The sequence below is a fragment of the Ictalurus punctatus genome, chromosome 16, assembly GCF_001660625.3.
Source record: "Ictalurus punctatus breed USDA103 chromosome 16, Coco_2.0, whole genome shotgun sequence".
Classification (NCBI taxonomy): domain Eukaryota; kingdom Metazoa; phylum Chordata; class Actinopteri; order Siluriformes; family Ictaluridae; genus Ictalurus; species Ictalurus punctatus.
In genome coordinates, this window is record NC_030431.2 from 21,114,914 (window position 1) to 21,131,308 (window position 16,395).

General features: G+C 39.3%; 2 protein-coding genes across 2 annotated transcripts; one reads left to right on the forward strand and one right to left on the reverse strand.

Moving 5' to 3' along the window:
- The first annotated feature begins 114 nt into the window (after positions 1 to 114).
- On the forward strand, positions 115 to 3,089 carry kcnv2a (potassium channel, subfamily V, member 2a). The gene is made up of 2 exons (XM_017489564.3): positions 115 to 2,004; positions 2,392 to 3,089. Exons 1-2 carry the CDS (start codon positions 682 to 684, stop codon positions 2,641 to 2,643), a joined length of 1,575 nt encoding a protein of 524 aa, XP_017345053.1. The 5' UTR covers positions 115 to 681; the 3' UTR covers positions 2,644 to 3,089.
- Positions 3,090 to 3,885: 796 nt separating this feature from the next.
- On the reverse strand, positions 3,886 to 16,395 carry pum3 (pumilio RNA-binding family member 3). Its single transcript, XM_047160659.2, has 18 exons — positions 16,267 to 16,395; positions 15,851 to 15,934; positions 15,403 to 15,585; positions 15,159 to 15,297; positions 12,846 to 12,921; positions 12,474 to 12,567; positions 12,304 to 12,370; positions 11,031 to 11,205; positions 10,817 to 10,920; positions 9,535 to 9,613; positions 9,315 to 9,413; positions 9,138 to 9,191; positions 8,710 to 8,790; positions 8,278 to 8,420; positions 7,475 to 7,700; positions 6,851 to 6,938; positions 6,575 to 6,665; positions 3,886 to 4,362 (listed from the first exon to the last, which is right to left on the reverse strand). Exons 1-18 carry the CDS (start codon positions 16,268 to 16,270, stop codon positions 4,236 to 4,238), a joined length of 1,914 nt encoding a protein of 637 aa, XP_047016615.1. The 5' UTR covers positions 16,271 to 16,395; the 3' UTR covers positions 3,886 to 4,235.

Consider the following 16,395-nt stretch of genomic DNA (forward strand, 5'->3'; position numbering starts at 1 on the left):
TTTGCTGTTTATGGAAAATGGAGGAAGTGTTGAGAAATGAAGGGATTTGGCATTGCAGGGGATATACCAAAAATCAAGAAATTTATAAATGCATAATCTACATTAAAAGCTTACATTAAGGTGGATGTAACTCTATGAAAAGGTTATATTGCTCAGGCTAATTAGTATTACAGGTTAGAGTAATGCACTTGACATTCAAGGGCTTGTCTACATAACAGGGTGTTGATCATCTTTGCCTGGCTTGTGTACATTAGTAGCAAAACTAATTCTGATGGGGTGTTTTTTTTTTTTTTGTTTTGTTTTGTTTTTTTCTTCCTTCCTTTTTTGGAGATGCTGGCATTACTATTTCCAAGAAAGCTAAACATGAAGGAGCACCTCTGATTAGAGTCCAGATTGAGTATGAGAGCATGGAAAGAAAACCCTATTAGGGTTTGTGCCTGGCGTATGGGATAATGCCTAAAGTCTGTTGTGGAAGAGATTTGTGAATGTAAGGCAAATGAAAGACATCAGGGTGGGGAATCTAGGGAGAGGATAATAGTATTTAAACCGTTAAGCATACAGAGCCTCTCAGTCAGCAACATTAGACAGTCACTGCTGCTTCCCCCACCCCCACTGGTGGGTGTATTAGAGATATGCACTGCTCTTGCATGCTCAATACCCAGTGAGACTGGTTGAGAGGACATGACAACCACGTTCAAGCTTAAGGGAAGGAGGCGAAGCCTTTTCCCCAATTGCAAGCTTGGGGCCGCAACCCCTTCTCCCTGTGATCCAGTGGAGGAGGTTGAGCTTCCATTTGCCCAGCAAAACTGGCTGAAGCCATGGAATTCAATGCAGGAACTCAGCCGAAATATCTATAACCTTGAAGAAGAGTATGATGAAGACTATGACAAGGTTTTACCACCCCCTGTACAGATATCCTCTCCAGCTAAAAACTACATGCTGAACATCAATGTAGGTGGTAAGGTTTACCAGATATCTTACAGGGTGGCAGCCAGATATCCTAAGACCAGAATTGGTCGTCTTGCGACATACACAGACCATAACAGAAAGCTTGACCTCTGCGATGACTACGTTGTCCAGAATAATGAATTTTTCTTTGACCGAGATCCGGATATCTTTCACACCATCTTCAATTTTTACCGGACTGGGGTTCTTTGGATAAAAGATGAGTTGTGTCCTCGCAACTACTTGGAGGAAATCAACTACTGGGGTGTCCGAATCAAGAATACTCACCGCTGTTGCCGAATCTCATTTGAAGAACGACAAGACGAGCTGAACGAGCAGCTGAAAGTGCAGCGTGAGCTGCAAGCTGAAATTGAGGTGGAGGAAAACGAAGCGCTGTTCAGAGGAATGGCTTTCGGGCATACACGTCACAAAATTTGGAACCTCATGGAGAAACCTTTCTCTTCAGTCACAGCCAAACTTATGGCTGTGGCTTCCAGCTTGTTTGTGTTGGTGTCATTGGTGGCCATGACCCTTAACACAGTAGAGGAGATGCAGTACACAATGCCAACTGGCCAGCTTAGTGGGAAAACCTATGCAGAGTACGTGGAAACCTTCTGCCTTACATTCTTTACAGTGGAGTACCTGCTCCGGCTTGTGTCCACACCAGATCTCAAACGCTTTGTGAGGAGTATGTTGAATGCCGTGGACCTGATAGCCATCCTCCCGCTGTATCTCCAGATGATCCTGGAGTGCTTTGAAAACGAGGACCTTAAGAAACATGGCAGCGACATTGAGACAGTAGGGCGGGTTGGGAAAGTGGGACAGGTGCTGCGTATCATGCGTCTCATGAGGATCTTCCGCATTCTGAAGTTGGCCCGACATTCCACCGGATTGCGAGCCTTCGGCTTCACGCTCCGTCAGTGTTATCAGCAAGTTGGCTGCCTTTTCCTTTTCATTGCAATGGGAATTTTCACCTTCTCTGCCATGGTTTACACTGTGGAGCATGATGTTCATCAGACAAACTTTACTAGTATACCTCATGCATGGTGGTGGGCAGCTGTAAGTACACTTTATTATAAGTACACCATCAAAAGTAGTTTAAGTGTACTAGGATATCTGATTGTTCCGATCAACCTTTTCAGGAGGCAGCTATTTTATTTAAATGAAATTCCTAATAGTTTAATTTGTAGCTGGAATCATGGGCATAGGGCTTTCCCTGTATTACTTGAAAACTTGGCAACTTACACTTGATCAATGCCGAGCAGTGCAGTTATAATGTAATGCTATTAAACATTGCCTCTCGAGGGCATTAAGGCTTAGTGTGAATACAGCCCTTGCGACCTATGCAACAAATTTCTATTAGTAACCCTTGGCTCAGGTCAGGTGTTTTCCCCCATACATACATGCACAAGTGTGTTTAACTGGTTTAATGTTTTTGTTCTGCAGGTGAGTATTTCCACAGTGGGCTACGGTGACATGTTCCCAGAGACGGCCCTGGGTAGGATTTTTGCGTTTGCCTGCATCTCATTTGGGATCATTCTGAACGGCATGCCTATTTCCATCTTATACAACAAGTTCTCAGACTATTACTCCAAGCTGAAATCCCATGAATACACCTCCACTGTGAAGGCACGTGGCAAGGTGAGGTTTGCCAAAAGAGCTGTCAGGACGTTTGTAGAGTGCTGTGACAAATCCTGACACTAACCCACAAGACATTCTAGCAAGAGAAGTCCTGCCAAGTGTTACACATGGAGGGGAACAAAACAATGAAAAGAAAAAGAATCAAGTGATTTCAGTACAAAAGAAACAAGGAGTATGGCTAATTTCAATTGTATTTCAACTATGGCCATGTCGAATAAAAACCCATCACAAATGGAACACTAATTTTTGGAATAAACATTGAGAGGCACGCTTATTATTGCAATTGCTGCTAAGCATCAGCATTTTTTTTAGATTTCTCTCAGTGTATATATACACTAAACTAAATTCATTAATCTTGCTGTACTGACATCAATTTCTCAATAAAGTCTATTTTTGCATGCAGCAGAATTTTTTTTCTTTATTTTAACTGTTTGCATGATGTTACACATCTGTTTTCTATTACAGTTTTATTAGTGATGGTGCAAAAAAAAAAACCCTCCACACGTGTTGAAGTAAAATTGAGTGTCTAAGCATTCGTTGTCCAACACCACAGGTGAGGTCACAATAGGAATTTGAACAAGCCCGATACAATCATTTCAACATAAGGATGCACATGTTGGCTTTGTTTTTTAAAAACAAAACAGACTAAATGGAAATAATCCTGTGCAGATGCCTCATATATATTTATAATTAATGAATTCAAGGGCCAACATCTGGCCATGATTTGTTGGATTCGGTTTACCTTTATGCACATCTGCACAAGATTTAATCAGCAAAAGCCGATTTATGCTTAAACAGATTTTCTCAAGCAACAAGGTTGCCATGCCTAAATCACCTAGCTGTTTTATGTAGGGTTTTTGTTTTGTTTTGTTTTTTAAAAAAGTAAACTAAAGATTATAAACCTTTCCATTGAATAAAGTATCGAGTCATACCAATGAAAGCAATTAACTTAAAACTAATGCTCATACAAGCAAAAGATCAACCCTTGGCCCTTAACATAAGGACACAAGTGTTGCAGATTCCATGAAGACAGATGGGTGTGAGACAGGACAACAGAACCTATTTTTGCATGCTTTTTCCTCTGTATGAGAAATCCTCACAAGGCTTAAGACTGTACATTTAGCAGGACCTGGGGATAAATAGTTACAATAGTTTTGTTTTTTTTGTATGAAAAGTAGTTTTATGCTTCAACATAAAGCATTGTGTTCTGTCAAGTTCAAAATAATTCTACACTTCTAAAAGCAATCCTTTGACTCAGTTAAAGGCTTCATGCTTCACAATAGAGCAACCACATTCTACTTTAGGTGAAATATATTTAATATTCATGTTTCAATGTAATATTAAAGATTAAACAAGTTTGACATTGACAAATTCAACAATCTGTTTGTGATCATTGTACTTAAATACATATAATCCAGGGGGGGAATGATTAAAAGAAAAAAACAAATCAAAATAAAATATTACAAAACCCATTACACTACACAATTGAGGTCCTCTTGCTTAGTTACAAACTGGACCTAGTTACGTCAAGTCCTACTGAGGGGAGGGGAAAGGAAACAGAACTTCATCGGAGAATTCACCGTCTCAATGTCTAGCACCAGCAGGATGCAGTGTATAAAGGCAGTGTGCATCAGTACCAAGGTTTTTACTTAGGCCAGTTTCTCCAGCAGAACTTCTACTCCTTTCGAGTTTTGTACTTTTTGTAGGTCAGTAATAATGGACTGTAAAGCAGCCTTTACTTCCTGCACAACACCATCGTCTGCACTCTGGAGGAGACTGGAGAGGGCAGAAACATAGAATTTAATGTTAATTCAGAAGCCATGTTAATGTAGACCATTACATATTAAGTGGATTTACTACATATGGTATTTATCTAATCTATTCATAACCTTTATGATCACTACACAGCTTAAATGGCAGGCAGAAAAACCAGGAGAAATAAAACTGTCACACGTAGAGATCACTCTTAATTACAGAGGAAGTTCACCATCGTTATAATTCAATCTATTACAGTAATATTTAGATAAGTTATAACCATCTCTAAATCCTATAGATGACTAGGAATTTGACTTCTGATTTTATTCATTTATGCCATTTACTTCTATGGAAAATCATTCAGTTTTAATAATAGGAGTTACTGTATTTGTCATGTCTTCCATTTGCAAGTTAAATCCACTGGTAATTTACCTACACTATATATGGCCAAAAGTATGTGGTCACCTGATCGTCACACCTATATGTAGGCCTTCGCCGACACTGAACACCTTTGGGATGAACTGGAAGGCTGTCTGCATGCCACGCCTCCTCACCGGACATCAGTGCCTGACCTCACTAATGCTCGTGGCTGAATGAGCACAAATCCCCCACAGCCATGCTTCCAAAATAAAGTGGAAAGTCTTCCCAGAAGTGTGGAGGCTTTTAACTTTAGCAAAGGGGGCGGACCAAAAAGTCATATTGATGCAGATGGTTTCGGAATCTGAAGCATGAATAGGTGTGACGGTCAGGTGTCCGAATACTTTTGGCCATATAGTGTTCGCACTTACAAGGTACAAGGCCATAATTATGTGCTTGTGTCGATTATATTATAGGATTGGCATAATGGCAATGAGAAAGACTATTAAAAGTTCAAAAGTTCCTTGGGGCAGGCCTGTATACAAAAAACTAATGGAATTATGCATACAGCAATGTTCATTGATTTTAAAGGAATTAACAGTCAATAATCAATCAACTTTCTGTTCTCATAAAATATCACTTGCTATGTAACGAAATCAGCACTTCAAGGTGTGCAATTATTGGAAAATAATCAGTGGAGGGGTGGTGCAATGCTGGGTATACCACAGTAATTGCTAACCCCTAACAATTATTTTATTAATTAAAGAACACCATGGCATACTTTATCTGTTTATAGGTACAAATTAATGATGTGGAATGTCCAAGAAACATGCTAGTTCCTGTTATCACTTATTTTATATCAACTATAAACAGTCATCTGACTACCAACCTCTATGTTTTTCCCCTCTCTTGAAGTCAATACAAATAAGTTCCCTACTATCTGGTAGCAGTAAACTCGCTGACTGTTACGAAGCACTGACAATAGAGACTGCTTTCATAAATGTTAAATAAACAGTCTCTTTACAGAAAGATTCGCCTTATCAATGATTATACCAATGATTTTTATTTATTAAAATAAGACAATGTTTTTAATCCGTTTAAGTTGTTAAAATAGAAACGATAATACATTAGAACAAGTGCATTCATATAAACCTTGTAGTTAGAGCTACTGTCAGAGCTGCTGTTATAGAAAATATAGAATAGAAGAAAAGAAAAAAAAACACCTTCTGACCAATCAGACGTGAGATTGCAACAGCACTGTGGTATAAAATTAAACAGTACATTCCCACATGTTAATGAAAAGCCTTGACCTCTGAAAACAAAACCCCATTGTGCATGCATGGTGTATGGAGGGGAAACAGACAAATCTGTCACTGCTTAAAGTCTTAGGGAGATTATAGGAGGTCAGGCACAAAGACCAGGGAGGGCGACGAGAGTTATGGAGGAGTGAAATAATCCTACTAGAAGGCTGAATGGAACGAGTGAGCCACTGTGTAGGCCTTTATTAGCACACTAACACGGGGGGGGGGGGGGGGGGGGGTACTGTGGTATACATGTTAGGGCCAAGCGCAGTGGAATATGGCTATACAATAAAAGGCGGCTTTGTGAAACAGCATGCCTGATGGGAAAGCAAGAAATCTGTTACGAAAGTTTGAGAGATGCTCTTTTTTTCTTTTAAACACGAATTACAGGAATTCAACTGCAGTCATTTGGCCAGGAGTCTAAAATTCCCTCGGATACATTTCACCCGTTTACATTTTATACCGCTAAATGTCTGTAGTGTTGCCATCCTTCACACTGAATATGGTTTAGCAAAAAGTGTGAGAGGACGTTTTGTTTTTAAGCAAAATAAAGCACTTCAAGCAAGCTCACTCACCAGGACAGCACAATGGCTCCACGGTTGACTGAAGCCCATGATTTCAGCTTCTCTAACCCCACCGTCTCCAGGAGGATCTGGGAGAAACGCTCTGTGCGCACACAAACACACACACACACACAAAACCAATACACAGCAGTGTCACAATCAAAATGTAAGCCCCCATTCTAATGTCAAAACTTGAATGTGAGGTCTTTATTGTTTTTTTCCCCAATTCATCTGAATTTCCAAGGCTAAAACGGTCGCAACAAAAATTTAGAGACGCTACACCCTTACCCTTTCGCTCGGATGCTTTCAACTTAGAGTCCTGCTCAATCAGCCATTTCAGCACAAGATGACCAGCAGGGTGTTCGGCCATGTGCAGCTAGAACAAAGAAAGATTTTTTTTACTTTGTCCATAAAGCTTCAAATCTGGTTAATATAACATACTTGTACTTAAAAAATACGTCCTTTTTTTGTTTTATTACACAGATGTGTACTCTGTTCTTGATGATACAATGTGCTTCTTTATCCAAACAGTCTGTTTTTTAAAAGACACATTTAAAGAGGCCTACGATTAAATACAATCTGCAATTGTTTCGACCCGATACAAGGTGATTCAGAATTATGCAAAGACTTTAATCAGAAAGTGTTAGCTTTGAAGAGTAGGAATCCACACCGCCTCCTTATATTTGTGGCTTTTATTTTTGCACACCTCACAAGATACAAAGCCGCCCATATTCACTCATGAAAGCCTCACAACTTTCCCCAACTGTTCAGCTGTATTGTAAATATCAAGACGGATGCACTTAATGAAATCCTACATCTAAATACATCATCATCGCTTTAATCTTGTTGAAAAGAACATCCAAATACTGGATGTGAATATTCCATAGACTTAATTAGGCATCCATAACACACCTGTCCTTCCACACCGCCAGCCACAAGGTCTTCAGCTGCCGCCATTTGTGCTATGGCTTCCATGGCAGGTCGAAGGTCACCGACGGCAGCCCCCAGGATGTCACGGACTACTACGCTGCAGGCTTTATCCATCACCATGGAGCGAGTGTTCTCACACAGGTACTGTAGCAGAGGAGGAGACACTGCCTCCAAGAGCTCTCGCCTCCTCACAGCCACATCCTTTTTACTACAGAACAAACAAACCATAATAAATTAAAACCTGGTTTAACTTACACGCTTGCCTACAAGTATGTAGTTCTTATTCTAGTATGTTTAACCAGCACACTTAACAGTCTTAGCATACCTCTATAAATCAAGGACTACTCGCTGCAGAACCAAAAGTCCTGGGGGTGGAGTCAGACCTGATCCAGCTTCTCCTACCTGGGCAAAATCACCCCAAAACTTCATGGTGTGGAGACAACTAGGTGCAGTTCAGGCTGTGGTGTTAAATATGATGTTCCTTATTGGACATTTTCTCATGGCTTTGGGTTTAGGGTTATATGAGATGTTGGATCATGTCTAGCTCCACCTCCTGGACATTTGGTTGTACAGCATGTCCTGTTAGAGTGTGCGTAGTGGTGTGTAGTGTTTTTAGTACTGCTTTCAATGTACAATAATTGTTTTTTCATTTATTAGTGAAAAAATATCTAATCTTCTTGTCAAAATTGTACATTATTGTACCCGAAATAAAAATATTACTGGACCATCATGTAGGCAGAAGCTGATAAATTGTGTGTGAGTGAGAGAGAGAGAGATTGAGAGACCTATGGGCATTGCCGTCCCCCTTCTCCAGCAGCTGCACAATTTCAGGTAACAGGTGAGCCGGATCTCGAGGGCTGAGCAAATACAGCAGCACCTTCTTGCCGTGTTTATTACTGATGACCTCTGCCAGGGAACTCACCAGCTCCTGTGAATTACAATATTCCAACATGTTTTGTTTTGTTTTTTTTAAATCATGCAATCCATTGATATCCGTCACAAAATTGTAGAAATTTTATTTGTTTTTATTTGATCTAAAGAACAGGAGACCTGAAAGTCTTCACAATCTAATACATGTGCAAGCTCTAATAAAGCTATTATATATATATATATATATATATATATATATATATATATATATATATATATATATGTATATTATGTGAAATAATTCAGACCAGAATAACATTGTGCACATGAAAAATGGAAGCACTCACTGATATAATTGCTTGCTTGACCAGTTTGGTGTCGTCGATACAGTCGAAGGCTGCGAGTAGCACCAAGTGTCCGTATTCTCCCTGTGTAACAGAGCATCAGATTCATAAGCCGCTAAATGCAAATAACGACGCGTGTATACTGTATGTATATGTAGTGTTTCCATATAGTACTGGACACAATCACAATTTTATGTTTAATATTGAAAATTAATGAGACTAAAGGTCTTATTTCAAATAAAATAAAAAAAATAAGGTAACATAAAATATGCGCTTACTTATTAGAAAAAGAAAAAAAGTCATGTCAATCAAAAACTAGCTAAATAATGGTCATGATAGTTATTTCAATAGTGAAAATATAAAGCTGATTATTATTCTGGCCAGCACTGAACAACCCTAATGCGCAACACTGCTGTAGAAAAACGGTTTACCGTTGCAAACTTCGCCATGTAGGTCTTCATGGTTTTCACGATAACCTTCCTGTCCTGAAATACAGGTCACACACACACACACACACACACACACTCAGAAGAATGCAGTATCACAGGAAATGAGGTAAATCCCTCACTTCTACCTAGTATGGGATTTCAGAGGCAGTGAGCGCTCACCTTGGCTGTGCCGTGCCACAGGCAGTGCATAGCTACACGCGCGCCATCGTGTGTGTGCGCCATGTACACCACTGACTCCCTTATAGACTCGATCATTTCCTGTAATGCAGATTTAACACGATAGTCGGTAAAAATCTGAATTGTGAATTATATACAGATTGAACAAACTTAAATTCAACTTCTTTTAATATTCATATTTTTCACTGGACTGATCACTTACTGTCCTCTGTTTGTCTGGAGCATGGAGGAAGAAGTCGAGGAACACTTTGTGGACAAGTGAATGTTTAATGACAGCTTCTCTGTTAAGGAAAGAAAAAAAAAACGGATTAGACATAATTACATTACGTTAACAAACCAGAAAACAAACAATAATTCAACTATTAAAAATGATACTAAAATAAAAAGTGTTGGATTTAAAAAGACAGCATTTTGGAATTTCCTCCGCTATGGTTGAAAAGTGCTACGTGCGGATGAACATTTTGTTCTGCGATGCTTTTCCTCGACTGTGCACATTCATTTGCAAGTGTGAGTGAAAGACACATTCAGACAGAATTCAAGGCTGTGCCCCAAAAAGCACAATGCACACCATACTGACGGAGCTGGATTTATGACTCACGATTACTCAGCATTTGTACATCAGTGTGACTGTCACAGTTACCACAGTTACCAGATAATAGAGTAAAATCTCCCAACAACATCTTGTCCTTTAGCCAACATCAGCTGCATGGCTCTTACTGTGACAGCGAGTGTAACTGTGCAACACTAAATCAACTAACTATACTCTGTCACTGTTTTACCTATTCAGCAAGAAAAAAACTCTTTCACTCTTATAGCATAATTTTGGGTGCTTGCACTCTTTCTCTCCCTCCTGACTGGCTGTGGCTCCTGCCATCCACCATATATCTGGGCTTGTTTGATGCCTGAAGTTGGGGCATGCTGAAATTTGATGCATCTGAGCTGGTGCATGACCCAAGAGTACAAAGTTCCCGCCAAATCCGACCTGACTCCCCTGACACAGCACTGACTTTATTTTAGCCAAAAAATAATAATAATAATAATAATAATAATAATAATAATCATATACCAGTTTTGAAACTAAGGGGGGAAAAAAACTAAAAATGTAAAACACATAAAAATGGGTGAATCTGATAATTTTAAAAACTGTTGTGGTGGGTGTGGCCTATTATTCTAAAGTCCACACTTGACTGAAAAAAATAAATAAATAAAAATAAATAAAATCATACATACTAGTGAAACAAAAAAATTATATTTTAGGAAAAACAGAACTCATTTTTTAACACAATCATCGGTTGAATTCGCTGATCTAAAAACGGTTGTGGTGGGCGTGGCCTAATATTGTAATGTACACAGTTGATTGACAGCCCTCACTTCAAGACTCCCAGCCTGATGCATGCAATCCTCACTCTAAATGAACCCTGCCCACTTGTACACACGGCACAGGACATGAACACATCGGACAGTCGCTGATTATTCGAGCTTACTTTTGAGCCATAGGTGTGAGGATCTGTTTCATTTCTTCCATGATGCTATTGACTTTTTCTGGATTGTTCTCCAGGACCTTTTCTATCGTAGGACACACTGAGGACTGGGAAAAAAAATCCTGATGTTACTATCTACCAAGGAGTCACTTAACTCTAAACCAAGAGCAATCAGTCACTGGAACATGAAGCAAATCCAGAAGGAAAATATTGCTACCTTGCAGACTTGGAACGTGTTTCCATAAAGCTCTTCTGTAAGCATGAGTCTCTGGGAGAGGATGGCCTTGTCGTTGTAAGCGTACTCAACCACAGACGAAGCCTCCGAGTGCCTGAGCATCTGTCTGACCTTCCCCTTAAAGGCCACCATCACCTCTGCAACCTGTTTCTTGTTCCTGATGGAGCACGACAAAAGCTGAGTTTAATAAATCTCTTGGGCCATACCTGCTGATAACCGATTGGTCGACCGATTAAAATTGATACTGAATTAAAACACTCAAAGTAAAATGTTGCAGGACAAAAAATTAAATACATATTTACATAATATATTAACTATTATAAATATTGAAGTAAATAAAAAATATACATCCAAACTGAACCAAAAAGGAACACTCCAAATAACAGATAAAAATGGAGACATCCAAACGAATAAAAAACACTTCAAATAACAACAAAATTAGCCAGTGATCGTTTATATTTCACCTCTAGAGGCCGCTCTCGTTCTGTATAATGAGAGCAGATCCTACTCAGCCGCTCCAGCAAAGGACAAAAGTGGGAAAAACTATCGATGTGAATTTTTGCCGATAACCGATAGTTCCAGCAATCAGTATTCGGTGCCAAATTATCGGCAGAACCCGATCAATCTTTCGACCTCTACTTTCATGTGCTACTGAAATCCGATATCTAATCCGATTGGTATTCATGCTACTTTTACTCGAATATTCGTCAATTTTGCAATAGTTGAAATGCTTGAAGGAGGTTCATGTCATGTAACCAGTGCAATGCAGTCGGATACACACCAGATTACATGAGCAATCTAACAGCTGGATTTAAAACATAGATCAAATTAAGCGTGTGGTCATGCAGTGTGAACGGAGCCTAATCTTTTGCTTTCAGTGGGTGTATAAAACATTACTGGATACAGCTGAAGCTGTGGCTTATGAATAATAAATTCTCAAGAAGACTTAATCACTGTCTGACAAACATTTTAGTGATTAATGAAGTTCCATAAAGCCCATGAGGAAATTTGATAGATGGAAAGCTGGATAAGGTAGTGCACTGCTGCAAATCATGATGTGCTCTGACAAAGAAAGATCATGTGCATAAAGGATATAAATTTAAGCACGCTTTATTTATAGTACGTCATGACAGATACTGTTCAAAAGCTGGGCATCCTCGAGCATAGATAGTATTTTAACATAAGAGCATGTGTGGCAGATAGTGTGCTTGAGCCTAATTACAGGGGTTCAGTCATTGAAAACATGGTTACTTACCCATACATTAAAAATTTCTTTACAATGTTCCTTGCATATTTGGATTTACTCAACTCCACCATGTGATCTGGACAAAGAGTGACAAATGAGAAAAAGATATATTTTAAAACGTAATTTACAAGAACAACTTTAGACCAGAGTGCTAAAATCTTGTTCTGGTGAACACCAACCTTTGAGTTCATCAAAGATCGCTTCTCGCTGCTTGTCATCCCCAAACTGTATGAAACACTGAAGCACTCGAGTCGAGTCATGGGCAAATGCAATCTAGAAGAACATGACATAAGACGATAATAATTACTGCAACTCAAATTATATACAAAAATTAAATTCCAATAAATAAATAAATAAATCATTGCATGTGCTGTATTGCCCTTCATTCAGCTCTGAGACAGAAACACAGTCTTATTCTACGAATTATGGTCTTGTTCCAAATGTCTATCATGAACGAAAGCAAAGTCTCAAAGCGTTTGGTAGTGCACAAATACTTAATGCTGTTCTGTCCGACATGTGCAGAGTCTTTAAGAACTAAAACAAGTACTTACCGTCTTTATCTTGCCCCGCACGAGCTCCTGCAGTTCTTTCATCAACTTTGCTCTCTTGTTTGCGTCACAGTCTTTCCTGCAACCAAAAATACGACAAACAATGTAGATTTGCGGGGAATTGGGAGCTACTCAAAACCTCAAATTAGAGGTATTTAGCAGCTCAGATGTGCGTATTTAGACACAGTAGGGATGCGTCAACCCAATACAGGCCAATGGAGACCTAAAACACAGGATCACGTGTCAAATCAAGTGGGTTTTAATTGTCAAACCGAAATGTCATTTCTCCAGGACCATGGTGCAACACATAGCAGTACAAAAGTAGTGTAGCAGAAATAGTGGCAGCAATATCTGTATTGCAGATCTGTAACTGAATCAGATTTTAACCTGCAATGTCTATTTTTGGGATACATGATTGACATCCATCCATTTATCCAGACATACATGCATCCATCTACATTACAGGGTCACGGGAAACCTGAAGCCTATCCCAGGGAGCATCAGGCACAAGGCATGGTACACCCTGGACAGTTTGCCAATCCATTGCAGGGCACAATCAGATACACATTCATACACCCATTCACACTTTGGACATGCCAATCAGCCTGTCTTTGGACTGGTGGTGGAAACCAGAGTACCCGGAGAAACCCCTGCAGGGAGTACAGGGAGTACATGCAAACTATGCACACAGGGCAGCTGCGGGAATCGAACCCCCAACCCTGGCAGTGTGAGGCGAACGTGCTGACCACCAAGCCTCCGTGCACCCATGAGCGGCAAGTGTTTAGATTAGATGTCCAGATTTCTGACATGTGAAGAGACTAAATTGATGATTTGCCAGCTCCAGTCCTGTTGTTTATAGTACAACTGATTTTCACACCACAGGTCTCTGCAACAAGATTTGCAACAACTTTTAAGCATTGTTAGACAAATCTTTTGACGCGCTCAGACACATCATCAGTGATGTTCCAAGGGTCACAGGGTGTTTTGGGTCTTTCAACATCAGACCCTCTCACCCAGGTGACCCAGCTGAGGCTGATCAGAACTCAGCTTGTGTCTGAGTAGCATGCCACAGGTCATTCCTCTTAATCCAGAGCCACAGTGAGGCCCGTTGAGCTGCCTCCGATGTTGTCTTGACGGCTCTTCTATGGTGGGCTCCTGTGATGCCTAAACGGCTGAAAGCTCTGCAGAGAGCCTGACCAGCGAATAACCTGCTGTCTACCTCGATGGGCAAACAGTCTGCCTCCCACCCTGCTCTGTGGCAGTCGATCATCGACAAGGGCCTGATATTTAGCCCTCTTCCTCTCATATTCCTCCTCCATCCTGTCTTCCCACGGGACATTATTAGTTAGTTCCAACATAATCACCTGTCTACCTGACTCAATCTGCAGTATTAATGTATTAAGGAAGTTTCTACACCAAATAACTTATCCATCAATAATCATGATATTTCCAAATTTCAGCAGGATAACATTTTCTAATCCAATTATTTATGCAATAAACACATGCAATATTGACTGCTTCAACACAGATCATGCTCGGGAGCACACAAAACACCTTGTCCTAAAGCCCACCACCATCACAACTATGACTGAGCAATACAGTAAGTAAGGAACAAAACAATTAATTGTTTGGAGGGGTGTTACCTCTCTGAAATGGAAATTAATAAGAAATAAAAAATGCAGTTTGTCATGTATCTGAGAAACTTTGTGGAGCTCTTCTTTTCACATGTTACATAAATGTCCTTACGGGAAGCTTCACCAGCATATATATTACATATGCACTTTATTTTCCATTAAACACTTAAAAACATTTATTGTTTAAACATTATTTTAAGGCTTTAATGTTGAGCACTTGTGAATGAGACTACAGAATATTCATCAACACCTTCTGACCAATCACATTTGAGAACTGAACAGCATTGTGGTATATAATAAATTACAGAACAATACGCATTATGCCCAGAATACTATGGGCACCATCAGTACCTATATGAACTTAACTGGCTTCACAAGCAGCTGACTTGCCCAAAATATATTATTGATTTATTTTTATATATGTACTAAATGTTTCATTTTCACTTTTTCAGTAATGTTAAAAATGTTCAATAATCTGAGAAGTCATGACATATCGGCTTTATCTGACAGAACATAAGTCACGGTTACTTTGAGGACGTTAGTGTCAGATCAGCGTCAGGTATCAGTGGTTCTAAAAGACCCAGTATCATTAACGTACTGAAAATGTAAAAAATGGGAACAGATCAGCACTAACACACACTAGACATACACACTAATGACAATATAATGGAGAACTGCTCACCTTCTGACAATCTCCCACACTTGTTTGGCTCTGCTCACTATGTGGTAGGTCTCCTTCTTATTGTTCTGTTGTCGGGTCTGTTTTAACTCTTTCTTCTGTTGTTTAAACTCACTCCATTTGGGTTTCTTTTCCTCTGAACCTGCACAGTTCAAAATAACCATATACACATCCACAATGACCATACAGCTTAACCGTCTGAACTGCACTGTTTCAAATTTTTTAAAAATAAAATAACATTACATACCGTCGTCTGAGTTTTTATTGTCTTCTGATAATTTTCTCTTCTTTGTCGTCTTTCCTTCTATTGGCTTTTGCTTAAAGAATTTCTTTGGTCCTCCTTTCCCTCCTGGTTTTGTAAAAGTTTTCTTTTTGTCCGAGTTGTGAGGTTTAAACGGACGTTTACCAGCAGGTTTTCCCTCAGGTTTGCCTAAAGGTTTTCGCATAACAACATGTACAATAAAACATTAAGAGAAGTCTTTTATTGATCATTTTTTTAACCTGTTGTGCATCAACAGCTTTAACAAATCACAATAGGGAATCTGTATAGCCATTTCCATCAGATATAAGTAGCCATTAGTCTTATTCAAAAATGATATACTAGATAGAATAATAAACAAAAACGCTAGATGCTACCTCGGCCAAATAATAATGTGTCTCTCAAAACACAGACTGGGAGTTTAAACTGTTCTTACCCTTCCCTTTAAATCCAGGTTTCTTTCCATCTTTGGGGTTGAAAGACTTCTTTCTTGGTTTGGACTCCATGCTGTCCAACCAAACTATAAAAAATAATAATAATAATAAACATCAAGAAGTCTCGCTGAGTAATGTTTCTTATAAACATTGAGTAATATTTGTCAAAAGCGCTGATTTGTAAATATCCACATAATTGTTTCAGCAGACCAGCTATCGTTAGCTGAAAGCTCACACCATGCTACATGTAAACTTTATTAATAACCGCTGGATAACTGTTTTATACTTTCACTTCAGCAGATGAAAAAAAAAACACTGGTTGAAAATACAACAAATGCGATATAACAGTCTGAACCATGTCCATGTAAAGATAATTGTTATTTTCACTCAATTCTAACAGACACGTTTAACAACTTACCCATGTGTTGAGGAGAAACGCTTTACGGCACTCTCTGCTCCGGTTGTCGTGAAAAAGCAAGACGTTCTTTTCGCGACACAACAATCGCTTTGCGATAATAATTTCCGTTTCTGACTGCCATTTAATGAT